The 13,215-nt window shown below is 38.9% G+C and overlaps 1 protein-coding gene across 1 annotated transcript in view; it reads right to left on the bottom strand.

The window, feature by feature from the left end:
• Positions 1–13,215, bottom strand: part of C5H12orf56 (chromosome 5 C12orf56 homolog) — a 111,588-nt gene that overhangs the window by 51,899 nt on the left and 46,474 nt on the right. Inside the window, exon 4 of the mRNA XM_036761834.1 lies at positions 933–1,365. Within this exon, the coding sequence (XP_036617729.1) occupies positions 933–1,365 (433 nt within the window). The remainder of the gene's footprint in view (positions 1–932; positions 1,366–13,215) is intronic.

Here is a 13,215-nt window from a genome sequence, read left to right as displayed (position 1 = left end):
GACTCATCTTCCTATGTTCAGATCTGGCCTCAGATACTTACTAGCTGTGTGACCCTGGGCAAGTCACTTAACCCTATTGGCCTCTGTTTCCTCATCTGTAAAATGAGCTGGAGAAGGAAATAGCAAACTATTCCAGTATCTCTGCCAAGAAAACCCTAAATGGAGTCACAAAGAGTCAGACATGACTGCAAAACAACTGAATGACTATAATTAAATATTCTTTTTTTTTTAATATATAGACAAATGGGCTTAAATTCTATGGGACCCCACAAAGAAAAATTATTCATATAAAAGGAAGTCAGGACTGATCACTATTAACAGTAATTTCCCCAATACACCTCTTGCTTATTATACTTCTCTCTCCCCATACTTCTAGAACCTTTTTCAGGTGCAATTCATGTATTAATGTCATGGGAGCACTTTGAACCAAGGGGTCCATGGTCTCCTGGACAGATTAAGGAAGAGGTCTGTGAATTTGGTGAGTATGAGTGTGTGTGTGTGTGTGTGTAGGTGTGTAGGTGAGTATGGGTGTGTGTGTACACATACACACACGTTTTTTAATAATTATTTTTCAATATAATTGGTTTCCTTTGTAACACTATGTATTTGATTTTATGCATTTAAAAACATTATTCTGGGAAAGGGTCCAGACTGTCAGAGGAGGCCATGACAACCAAAAAAAGGTTAATCCCTTCTACAGAGGGATTTCAAATAGATAAAATATTTTTAACTTATTGTCAGAGAAAATTCAGATTTGCTCGTAGCCTTTTGTATTAACTATTCAAAAGCCTTCCTATTTTCTTCTGGCAGATGAGCCTTTTGGCAGTTCTTAACACTATCAGGAATATGATGCCCAACCTGACGGCTGGCTTTATTGTCCTGATACTAGTATACTCCTGGAGAGTCAGTGAGGCATAGTAGAGAACACTTACTATGATGTAATTATTCCATGAGCTTTTTAAGTGCAGGAACATGGGTGAAGTAGTAGAAATAATATACAGGTGAATCTCAGACTCCTTTTTCTCCAGGTTTGGGTTGCTAGGCAAAAGAGCGCTACTGGAGTAGAAGTCATTTCCATCACCATTGAATTTGAATTGGATTTCACTCTGAGAGTTCTTCTGATCTGATGGTGTTTGGAATTCTTTTGTGTTTGCTGTGGAGGACAGGATACTTTCTGTTCCGTTAGTCACCGATGAGAGGCTATTGCCAGAGATGCCATTGGATACAGTAGATAAGCAGCTTCTCTGTGAGGGGATGGGCAAGGGTCGAAAGGCATTCTGGTCCCCATCGGGAAGCTTCTTACGCTCAGAGAGATGACCCAGAGTGGAGGCACTGGGCATTGCTGAACAGTTCTCTTGATGGTACCTGTAGGATGAGATTGAAAACAAGATATAGAATCGCATGTTCTAAGTGCAGGAATTAAAAAGTAAAAAACAACAAATAAAGAGAACTTGATTGCACAATAGATGTATAGGAGACTGAAAGGGATTCTTTTTATCTGAAAAGAATGTTTACTCAGGAAAGGGAAAGGATCATGCCTCATTTCCTGTCATTGTGTTGAATTAAATATACAGTACAATTGTAATAACACATGAGAAAATGTGAGAAATAAGGCTTTGAAAAATAGAAGTACATTTTATATTTTAAGTATCATGCCTCAGAGAAAAAGGCTGGTTATATTATTGGTGATGGGAAGACCTGGGTTCAAATCTTTCCTCAGACCTTACTAGCTATGTGGGCACAAGCAAGTCAAATGTGTTACGACTATAAGTTACAGAGAAGTTGCTGATATGAATTCGTGGTAGGAGTTCCCACACCAGAAGTTCCCTGCACCAATGAAATCAAAGGTCCAGGCTGCACACCATCTCCCACAAAAACTTACCACACCAATTTCTATTTTCCCTTTCATAGTATCTGAAATCTTGCACTCACAGGACCTTCTAATAATCAATTTTAGTTGCTGATGGCTCATTACAAACAATGTGCATTTCTATTGTGGTTGTGGTTGAGTACTTCATTTGTGTCTGACTCTTTGTGACCCCATTTGGGGTTTTCTTGACAAAGACGCTGGAGTGGTTTGCATTTCCTTCTGTGAGAAATTACTATTTTACTATTTTATTAATAATCAATTGTTAAATGGGTTCCAGGCTTTTCTCCTCAGTTTCCTCATTTCAAACCCAGCCCCTGTGAAAAGTCAATCTCTGAAGGATATGGTTTATGGATGAGATTGCTGTAACCTTCAAGGTACAAGCTCCTTCAATCTTGGGCGGGACTGCACCCAACTAGGAAGCCTCATTTTTCTCTAGGGTGTAAACAGAATCCAGTCCAGGTGAGTTTTTACCCAGAGGAAATGAGTCTCAGTCCTTGCGCTCCTCCATTAGAGTTTAAAGTGACCCAGCTCATGAAGGAGAAAACCAACCAGAGTGGTCTGGATAGAGATGATTTCCCTGCCCAGATTGCTGGAGGTGGCTGAGTCTCATGATCAAGTCATGTTCTTGGCAAGAGGAGCTGAAGACTTCTAGTCTACCTCCTCATTAAATGTCTACCAATCAAGGTTGGTTTTCACTTGTCAGGGGCATTCCCTGACATTCAGCTTCTCTACCAGCGGTCTTTGGTTGATGAAAGAAACTATTGACCATCAATTTATTGATTTTTAGATAGCCTAATTAATAAATGGATTATTAATTACACCAAAACTCTGTCTTCTGGGGTTTGTCATTCATCGCACTTCTTCAGATCATTTTACGGTTGAGGAAACCCAGGCAAACAGGGTTAAGTGACTTGCCCAGGGTCACACAGCTAATAAGTGTCTGAGGTCAGATTTGAACTCAAAAAGATAAGTCTTCTTGACTCCAGGCCCAGAGTGCTATCTACTACGCTACCTAGCCACCTGTATATTTCTATGAGACTCCACATATGAAAGGAAGTCAGGACTGATCACTATTAATAAGGACTATTTCCCCAACACACCTCTTATTTATTACACCTGTCCCTCCCCATACTACTTGAACCTTTTTCAGGTACAATCCATGTATAAACTAAATTTTAGGGCCAACCTCCTACCTTGACCACTTTTTCTTGACCTCCTTCCAGGTCATGATGACCACTCCCTCCTCTGAATTCTTATAGAACTTAGTGTCAACTATCATTAGACACTTGTTATATGTTGCCCTATGTGATTAATCATTTATACGTACACATATATTTTATTCTTTGCTTCATGGGGTACATGGTTCAGTAAGAAGAAATGAGAGAAGCCAAGGAGTTACAGATTACACAAAAAGCCTCTCTCCTCAATATTATAAAAATTTTCTCTGAAGAAGGAACTAGTAGACACTAGTTCCAAATTCTCTCCCTCTCTCCAACCCCTCCCCCACCCACTGAGAAGGTAAGAAATACAATACTCATTACTCATATGAAGTCATGCAAAACATATTTCTGCATTAGCCATGTTATAAAAAAGAAAAGGGATGTGAAAAAATATGCTTCAGTCTGCACTCTAAATCCATTAGCTTGCTATCTGGAGGTGGAGAGCATTTTTTATCATGAGTCCTTTGAAAGTGTAGTGGATCATTGTATTGATAAGAGCTACTAATCTTTCACAGTAGATTATCTCTATGATATTGCTGTTACTGTGTAAGTTATTCTCCTGTTTCTGCTCACTTCACTTTGCATTAGTCCATACAAATCTTCCCAGGTTCTTCCAAAACCATCCCTTTCATAATTTCTTATGACACAATAGCATTCCATCACAGTCATACACCATAGCTCATTCAGCCACTCCACAATTGATGGAGTTTCCAGTCAGTTTCCAATTCTTTGCCACCACAAAATAGCTGCCATAAATATTTTTGTACACATAGATCCTTTTCTCGTTTATTTGATCTCTTTGGGATACAGACCTAGCAGCAATATTATTGGATGAAAGGGTTTGAACAGTTTTATAGCCCTTTGGGCATAGTTCCAAATTGTTCTCCAGAGTGGTTAGACTAGTACACAGCTCTATCTGCTATTCATTAGTGCATCTATTTTCTCATATCTTCTCCCCCATATGTCATTTTCCTTTTCTGTCATCTTAGCTAATCTAATCTGATGGGTATGAGGTAGTACCTCAGAGTTGTTTTCATTTGCATTTCTTTAATTATTAGTGATTTAGATAATTTTTTCATATGACTACTGATAGCTTTGATTTCTTCCTCTGAAAGCTGTCGGTTCATGTCACTTGACCGTTTATCAACTAAGCAACGGCTCTTATTCCTAAAAATTTGGCTCAGTCCCCTACATATTTGAGAAAGGAGACCTTTACCTGAGAAACTTGCCACAAAAATTGTTTAAACTGGGAAAAATCTTTGCAATAAATTTCTCTAATAAAAGTCTGATACCCACAATATAGAGGAAATTGGTAGCATATATGTGAACAAGAGCCATTGCCCAAAAGATAAATGATCAAAAGACATGAACACAACATTCTCAAAAGAAGTAAAGCAAACTATCAATAACTATATAAGAATGTTCCCAATGACTAGTAACAAGAGAAATGATAATTAAAACAACTCTGAGATTCCACCCTATACCTATCAAATCTTCAAAGATGACGAAAATAAAAAAATGACAATTGCTAGAGAGGCTGTAGGAGGACAGGCTCATTAATGCAGTGCTGGTGAAACTATGACATTCTGGATGGTAACTTGGAAAAATATCCCAAAATTCACTAAAATGTGCATATGCAGTGAATAGTACTTGTTCTGGACTGGTCTTGACTCAGTCCAGGCTCCTGGTAGTTTTTATTCAATACTGAAACAAAATGAGACACTAATAGGTCACTTAATGGTTAACAAAAGGAGATTTTTCTTAGCCACAAGATTAGGACATTCAACAAGGATATACACAGAGGACATCTCATGCTGATTCAGCTGAATAAATTTCTCCTGCCTGACTTGCCCATTTGTGGTCCACTAGCCAAGCATCAGCAGATGCCAGAGCTCCTAATGGCTCTTTTGTACTCAAGAGAGCCAGAAGTGATATCAATAACCTGAGTCTTTCTTTAGTCCCTAAGCCAATCAGCTCTTGAGAATCTTTTTAATACCTAGCCTAAATGTTTGTGGAGGAAAAGGGTTAGCATATTGCTCCCACCATACCACGACTAGGCTAGGAGATTAAAAAAGAGAAACAAGACTCAAGTGTACAAAATTATTCATAGCAATTACTTTTTGGTGTAGCAAAAAATTAGAAACAAAATAGGTATACATCAGTTCCATAATGCCTGAGTATATAGCATATGAATGTGATAGGGTTATATAAACCAATGCAGAATGAAATAAGTAGAAACTGGAGAAAAATTATATGACCTACAACATTGTGAAGAAAAAGTCTGAAAGACTTTAGAACTATGATTAATGTAACAATCAATTAAGACTCCAGAAAACTGCTGATGAACCACGCTTCTCCCACCCTTTGGCAGAGAGATGGTACAGAATGAGACACACATTTTCACATTCAGCCAATTTGTGAATTTATTTTTTGTGACTACTCAAAGGAAGGATTTAATGTGGAGGAGGGTTGTGGGGGAAGCAGTGATGGTGATAGTGAAAAGTGAGAAATGAAGAAAGCCAGTGTTAATCATTTAAAAATAAATAAAAGAAAGTAGAAGTTTGGAAGGGGATACAGACAAGACAGTGTTGGAAGTGGCATATTAGGTTTTACTTATATAAAAGACAACAAGCTATACATAATGGAAAAATACATCGGTAATATTTTCATTAAATATTTATTAATACTTACTACATGCTAGACACTGTGCTAAGCACTAGGGATAAAACAGAGGCAAAAAACCAATTTCTGCCCTCAAAGAATTTGCAATCTAATCTAAAAAAATTATATATGTGTATATATATATATGTATGTATATATGTATATACATATATATAACAGAAATTCAGTTTCTTATATAATCCTTTTATTTTTCTGAAATGCTCATCTTTGTGGACATCTATTAAGTTCACAATAAAAAAGAACTTTTTAAAAAGAGGATCAGTTAGAGACCAGACATTTGAGAAGTCAAAGGACAAAATGTATACGGAAGGAGGGAGTGGTTAATGATTTTAAATACCTCAGAAAGATCAAGGATGATGAAAGATCATCACTGGATTTGCTGATAATAAAGTCATTTTGAGAAAGATATTTGAGTAAAGTAGTGAGGACAGAAGAGATTGAGGAGATAATGAACGATAAGGAAGTGGAGGCATCTGAACAAGAGATAATCATTGTGAAGTGCTTAGCACAGTGCCAGGCACATAGTAAGTGGTATATAAATATTAGCTATCCTTATCCTCCTCCCCCTTCTCCTCCTCCTCCTCCTCATCATCACCCTCAGACACAGAAAACTTTATTCAATCCCCAGGGAACTGATATAAAACTTTGACCAAGGGGAATCATAACACCTACATTTTTTTAAAAAAAGAGTATTTGATTTCCCCCCTTTATTAATCAATACTAAAAATGAAAGAATCTCTTGTGTGCTTAACTTCTGCACAAAGCCTCTCCAATACAACTAAGTCAAAATTCAGAAGCAATAGATTGTTCTCTTTGCAAATTAACCAGATCCCTCCTTTCCACTCTTTTTCTGTCTGCCCAAGCTTTCTGTCTTCCTCACTTGGATCTTTGGATGCGGTGGGCAGAGCCAAGATGGCGGCTGGAAAGCAGGGATTTGCTTAAGCTCTGCCCCAGGTCCCTCCAAATGATACCACAAACCACTCAAAAAAATTAGTATGAAATGATGTTCTAGCATCATAAAACTTAGCAAACATTTCTATCTTACAATTTCAACTCAGTGCTTCAGATGCTAATTGACCTGGGTCATCTGTCTACCAAAGCAAAAATCCCAGGCCAAGTAGTTCAAAGTGCTTCGTAAACCTTCAGGCACTCTAAAACCCAGAACTGTAATTACTGTTGCTAAGAGGTTTTAGCTGGCTTGCATTTCAATGTGTCACTAGGTGGTGTAATAGAATCTCTGACTCCAGACAGGATGGTAGGGGTTTGAATTCAACCTCAGACACTTATTAGCTGTGAGCCCCTGAGAAAGTTCAGTTTTCTTACCCTGTAAAATGTGTGAATTGATAGTTAATTTATGAAATTATGAAATGGAGGCAAGCAAGCCTGGTTCTTTGGGTCAGGAAAGATCATGATGGCAGCAGGAAACATAGTGGCAGTCACTTTAATAAGGCACAGAGGGTGTGGCAGCAAACAGCACAGAAAGTACAGAGAGAATCAGTGAAAAGGGTACGTCAGACAGTGGGGGACAGAGGATGGAGTGGTGAAAGAAGGCAGATGGCAGTGGGGAAAAGGGTGGAGAGGGGATGAATCACTTAACACAACCATAGATTGAAGTTGGGAGCATTCTGAGCAGCATGGGCCCTTAGGAGATGGAAGAGTGCTGGGGGTGGGAGGGCAGGTGTTTGAGGTCTCACAGACTAACTCTTATTTGTGCTTGGGATAAGTTCATTAATACATCCAAATCCTTTCAAAGGTGTCAGTAAAATTTAAAGTTAGCATATCCCTCACCTCAAAATTATCAGCACCTTTAGGCAATCTGCTGGTCTTTACTGTGGAGGTCTGGAATATATGTGGGATTTGCATATCATAGGAACAAAAGGAACTGACAGCAGCACTTAGATGGCTTCCCCTGATTCAGCACATGTTACCAGGATGTGATTCTTGGTTAACATATGATACAATTAACTATGGGAGAAGCATGCTCACTCTAAAAAGAACAATACTCGTTGTGAAGCCAAAAAAGTTCTCATTTTATTTTAGCCAATTATTCTACATTCCTAGCAAATGGGTACCTTCTGAATGGAGAGTATGCTTACTCAGACAAATGTAAGTCCTTTTATGCTGTTCCCAATTTGAATTTCCCCCCTTGCTCTCCATTGGCTAGATGCAACCTCCTGAACTGCCCACTTCATGCCCTCCTCAAACAGCTCGTTAAGCATGCATACAGGCTTCTAACCTTTGACCTGATCAGAAGCCTGGTTCTGCTAGGTCAAAGCTCTGATCAGAACTAGTCACCTCTGACTTACATCCTGCTATCACTTCTGTTATCACCTCTATAAAACTGGGAGGAATTTTAATCCTGTGGAAACAGAATTCCTTCCTTTCCCACAGCTATGAATAACTTAGTTATTCTCAGGAATACAATGATCCAAGACATTTTCAAAGGACTTATGATGAAAAATGCTACCCATCCCCAGAGAAAGAACTGGCAGAGTCTGAATGCAGATTGAAGCATACTTTCTTTTAACTTTCCTTATTTTTTTCTTTTTTTGATCTGTGTTTTCTTTTGCAACATGGCTAATATGGACATATATTTTGAATGACTGAACATATATAATCTATATCAAATTGTGTGCCTTCTCAAGGTAGAGGAAGGGAGGAGGGAGGGAATTTGGAACTAGAAATTTTTAAAAAAATGAATGTTAAAAATTTTTTATTTACATGTAATTGGGAAAAATAAAAGCAAATTGGAGGGAAATATATAATACAATTTATAACCTATGCTCCTTTAATCTTTGGGATGGTTTGTATGTGATTTTCAGGTTTCCTTTTACAATCTTACTTCCTGCTATTGCCCCTTTATTCTGGCCATTCATAAACTCACTATACTGACCAGAAGGGAGGGTTGGTCAGGGGGACCAGAAGATAGAATTTTAATGGGGATAACCTCTCAAAGGGTTGTTGTGAAGGTCAAATGAAATGGGATGTGTAAAGCATTGTGCAAACCTTCAAATGTTACTATAAATGCTATCATTCTTGTGGCAAAATGCACTTGATCCTCGTTTTATTAGATGTGCCATTTGTAAAGTTAATAAGACCTTTTATAGTGCTATGTATCCTGTAATCTCTCAATAATGTCTATTCACTGGCTGCCCACTTCCTAAGCACAGGGGAAAAGCAGCAGACAGCCAGGAAATGGTGTTCCATCATCACAAAACAGCATTTACTGAGCACCCACCTGAGCACACTCCCACATTCAACCTGCTAAAAATCAACTCCATAATGCTCATTCCAATGCTATAATTATATCTCATTCCACCCTGTTTTCCCCATAGCATTAGGGCTATGAAGCTGTGTTCTCAATGTAGCTAAAAATAGAAGTTATTTAACATCAAGATTTGAATGTAAAAGGTTCTGTCTTGTATGAACATGGATGGCAGGTGCTTTGGCTCTCACAAAGTGATAATTTTTTCCTATCCTTGTACTTAGCATATACTAAAACTGTATATAAATTAAATTGTGATATAAAATAAATGCATATGATATAGTACTTGTATGCAACTTGGGCTTGCATTAAAATGCTAAGTATATGTGCTATGTGATATTTCAGTAAAACATAGGAAATTACAGAAAAAAAATTTCTCTTGAATTGTCTGTTGGTTCTGTCTTTTGTATAAAGAGCCTATGATTCAGACAATTTGTGTGCTAGAAGTGTTTCTATAAAAGATGTCCTTTCTTAGCAGTACAAATAGGCTTTGTATCTTATTAAGCTGTCTTAGTAATGGAATCAAATCATAGTCTTTATTTGCAGTTCAATAATAACTCTTTTCCTCTCCCACTCCCACTCCCAACTTCTCTCTGTCTCTCTATGTCTGTCTGTCTCTCTGTGTCTCTCTCTGTCCTCCTCTCTCTCTCTCTGTCTCTCTCTGTCCTCCTCCTCCTCCTCCTCCTCTCTCCCTCTCCCTCTCCCTCTCCCCCCCCCCCCCACTCTCTCTCTCTCTCTCTCTCTCCAGTTTATTCGAAACACAAACTCTAGGAACTTTAATTGGCCTGATTCCACCTTATTCTTATACAGTGAGGTTACTGAAAGCTAAACTATCCTCTAAGGAACTGCTTACGTACCTCCAAGGGAAAAACTTGGCCCTAAGAGAGAGCAAGAGATGAGAGAAGTGGATTGTGTTCAAAAGAACACAAACAATTCCTTTTCTCTATTTTTCCTGGACATGAGAAACAGAGGGGGAAAAAAGGAACAAGATGGCCAGACTCAGGATTGTGTCCCAGGGCTATTTAGGAAGATAAAGTCATAAATAAGGTCGAATGCACTTTTAAAAAATACTAAACTCTTATTTTAACAAATTCTTAAAACATTCAGAAGCAGGAGTTGCAGTAGGAATATAGCTCTTCCTTGAAGTTGCAGCATTGCTGTCCACACAGATTTTGCGGTGCTAGCTGCCCTTCTTTCATGTCCCTGACACACTGGGCCAGAAGGAGTTGGTATATTCCTTATTCTTTAGTGACATTTGCAGACTTTCTCTCTATCACGATCACTGGGCAGCCTCTCATCCTATCTACTCACTTTTCTCTTTCAGTCTACAAATACAATCAGGTCTATCCCATCTTTAAACAAATAACAAAAAGAAAAACCAACCTTCCATTAGCCCTGCTATCCCTTTAAGCTATCCTTCAGCAGTTCTTGTCCCTTTTGTTGCGACAATCTTAGAAAGAACCATCTACACCCATTTCCACTACTTCCCACTCATTTCTTAATCCCTTGCCTTCTGGCTTCATATCCCCACCACTTGACTGAACATGTTCTCTCTTCATTTTTCACCAGTTGCTCTCCTCTGGACCTCTCCATCTTGCCCCAGGAAACTTCACCATCCTGCAAGATCACTTCAGTAGTGGAACGCCTAAGTTATCAGTACCACCTACCCCTGGGGTCCTTCTCTCTGAATGAAGAAGGCTGAGTTATAGAGCTCCTCTAGAACCTCTATTTAAAGAGGGCATGCAGGGCAGTCATCTCTTCATTTCCCACCTGTATTCATTTCCCACCTCTGGACTCAGTCATCATGGCTGAGTTCCTTACCCCCCAACTTTTCAGCTTCATTTTGCATAATGTCTCCCCCTATTAGATTGGACATTCCTTGAAGGCTGGAACTTTTTTCCCTTTTTTTTTTTTTTTTTGGTATTGTCAGCATTTAGTACAGTACCTGTGTACTACATATAGTAGACACTTCATAAATGTGTATTTACTCACTGCCTGGCTCTCCAAGGTTATTAATGATATCATAATTGATAAATTCCCATTTATCATTCCATTAGACCTCCTGCAGTTTTTGGTGGCCACATCTTGTGTCATCCTCAATTCCTCACTCTCATTCACCTGACATATCTAAGCAAATGTCAAGTCTTTTAATTTCTAGCATTGAAACATCTTTCATATATACCTCCTCTTCTCTCCACTCCCATAGCCACCACCCTAGGAGACCACTTCATTACTTCTTACCTGAATTACTGTGATAACCCTCTAATTGATCTCCTTGTATCAACTCTGTCCTCTATTCCACTGCCAAAGTGATTTTTCCAAAAGTGCAAGTGTGACAATATTATCCCTCTTAATCAATAAAGTTCCCAATAATTCCCTATTATCTCTAGGATCAGAGTCCCTTGTTTGGCATTCAAAGACCTTGACAACCTGGCCCTTTTCTGCCTTTCTAGACTTCTCATACTTTTTTTACTCCACTCCACACACTCTATGATCCAGTAATGTTGGCGTACTTGACATTTTCCTATTAAAGAAAAACCCCTGTGAACTGTTAAATGGGAGAAACACCAGATCTAAAAAGAGAGATTTGGAATGAACCAGAGTCTGATCACAGTTTACACAGATTATAAATGCATTTGTTGCCTGAGAAGAAGAAGCTTGCAAGCTGGGACAGGTGAGAATAATGACACTTTTCAAACCCCAGTTGGAAAGAGTGAGATATTTATACTTTTCAAACAAAGGAAAGCAGAGAATTTGGGGAGAAAGGAAGGAATCCTCCAAGGGAAGGGGGAGATCCAAGAATGGGAACTAGGAATTCCAGGCGTCAGAGCTGTGGCCCTTTGATATACAAATCAGCCTGACAATTCAAGGTGTGAGCACAAACAATAAGATGAGTGGATGTCTTCAAAAACCACAAAACAGGATGTGTCTGAGAGCCCCATAACCAACAATTAGGGGAGTCTCTGAAGATAAAGATGTCTCCTGAAGGTCCATAAACTACCAAATGGCTCAGGGTCTGCTTCAAGGCTGGTATGAACTTAATTGGACTCAGAGTTGCAGATTTTCTGCACATCCAACTGGGTTTACTCTGTCACCACAGAAGATTATTGGTATGTCAAGTCAAGCTGTATTTTAGCTAATACAGGCAGTCCTCATATAGTCCTTCCCAGTTTCCTGGATAATTGGGGGCTCAAGCAAATCACATTCCACAAATAATACTTCATCTCTTCTTTCCGTGCCTTTGCCCTGGCTGACCTCTATACCTGAAATGTTCTCCTTAGTCATCTCTGCCTCTTCCCATCTCTGGCTTCCTTCAGGACTCAACTCAAATGCTGTCTTCTGCAGAAGCCACTTGAGTCTTCACTTCGAAGATTACCTTTCCCCTACTCCATGGGTTTCTTGGTGTGTACCCATTTATTTGCTGTTTCTCTAATTAGAATGTAAGTTCCTTGGGAGGAGGGGTTCTTTTTACATTTTGGCATTTTTTCATATTCCCAGCTCTTAGCACCATACCTGGCAAAGATGTGGAAGAAAAATCCTACAGTACATTTCCAGTGCAAATTTGCCAGGACCATTTTTAATTAATTAATTCTATTCTAATCTAAGTATTTCTGCTTAGAGAAAAGACCAAAGACTGGCAGAGTTACCCTTAATTTTGAAAGTCTCCAATACAAGCTGTTTTGGAATCACAATTTATGATTGTTGTTCTCAAAGAGGACCAATGACATCACAAGGGTGATATCTTGACTTGCTTGTGAATTGGACATAAATAGGGCAGTGTTGCCCAAAGACATCAGCCTCATTCTTTCCTCCAGAGTCACAAAAGTCCAGGGGCAAGACAAAGGTCAAGACAACTGGCGGTGACCCAGAATGCAGTGGGGTGACCTCAGTCTTCCTAAATTAAGGTCTTTCCCAGGTCTCAGATTGTCTGAGGCCATGGCCACTCAATGACTAAGGACTGGGTAAGACTTGAGACCAAAGATGGCTCAATTTACCATCAATCTCAGAAGGGAAGACCCTCAGAGTCTTGTCCAGAACAGAAAACAATTGCTACTTACACTCATTCTGAACCATCAGAATCTAAACAATGTGCCACAGAGGCTTGAGTTGGGGCTATTACTGGCCATTCAATGAAAACCAGAGTGAATAATTGATAATATTCCCAAACAAAAGATAAA

The sequence above is a fragment of the Trichosurus vulpecula genome, chromosome 5 (assembly GCF_011100635.1).
Source record: "Trichosurus vulpecula isolate mTriVul1 chromosome 5, mTriVul1.pri, whole genome shotgun sequence".
Taxonomy (NCBI): domain Eukaryota; kingdom Metazoa; phylum Chordata; class Mammalia; order Diprotodontia; family Phalangeridae; genus Trichosurus; species Trichosurus vulpecula.
This window is presented reverse-complemented; position numbering and strand designations above follow the sequence as displayed.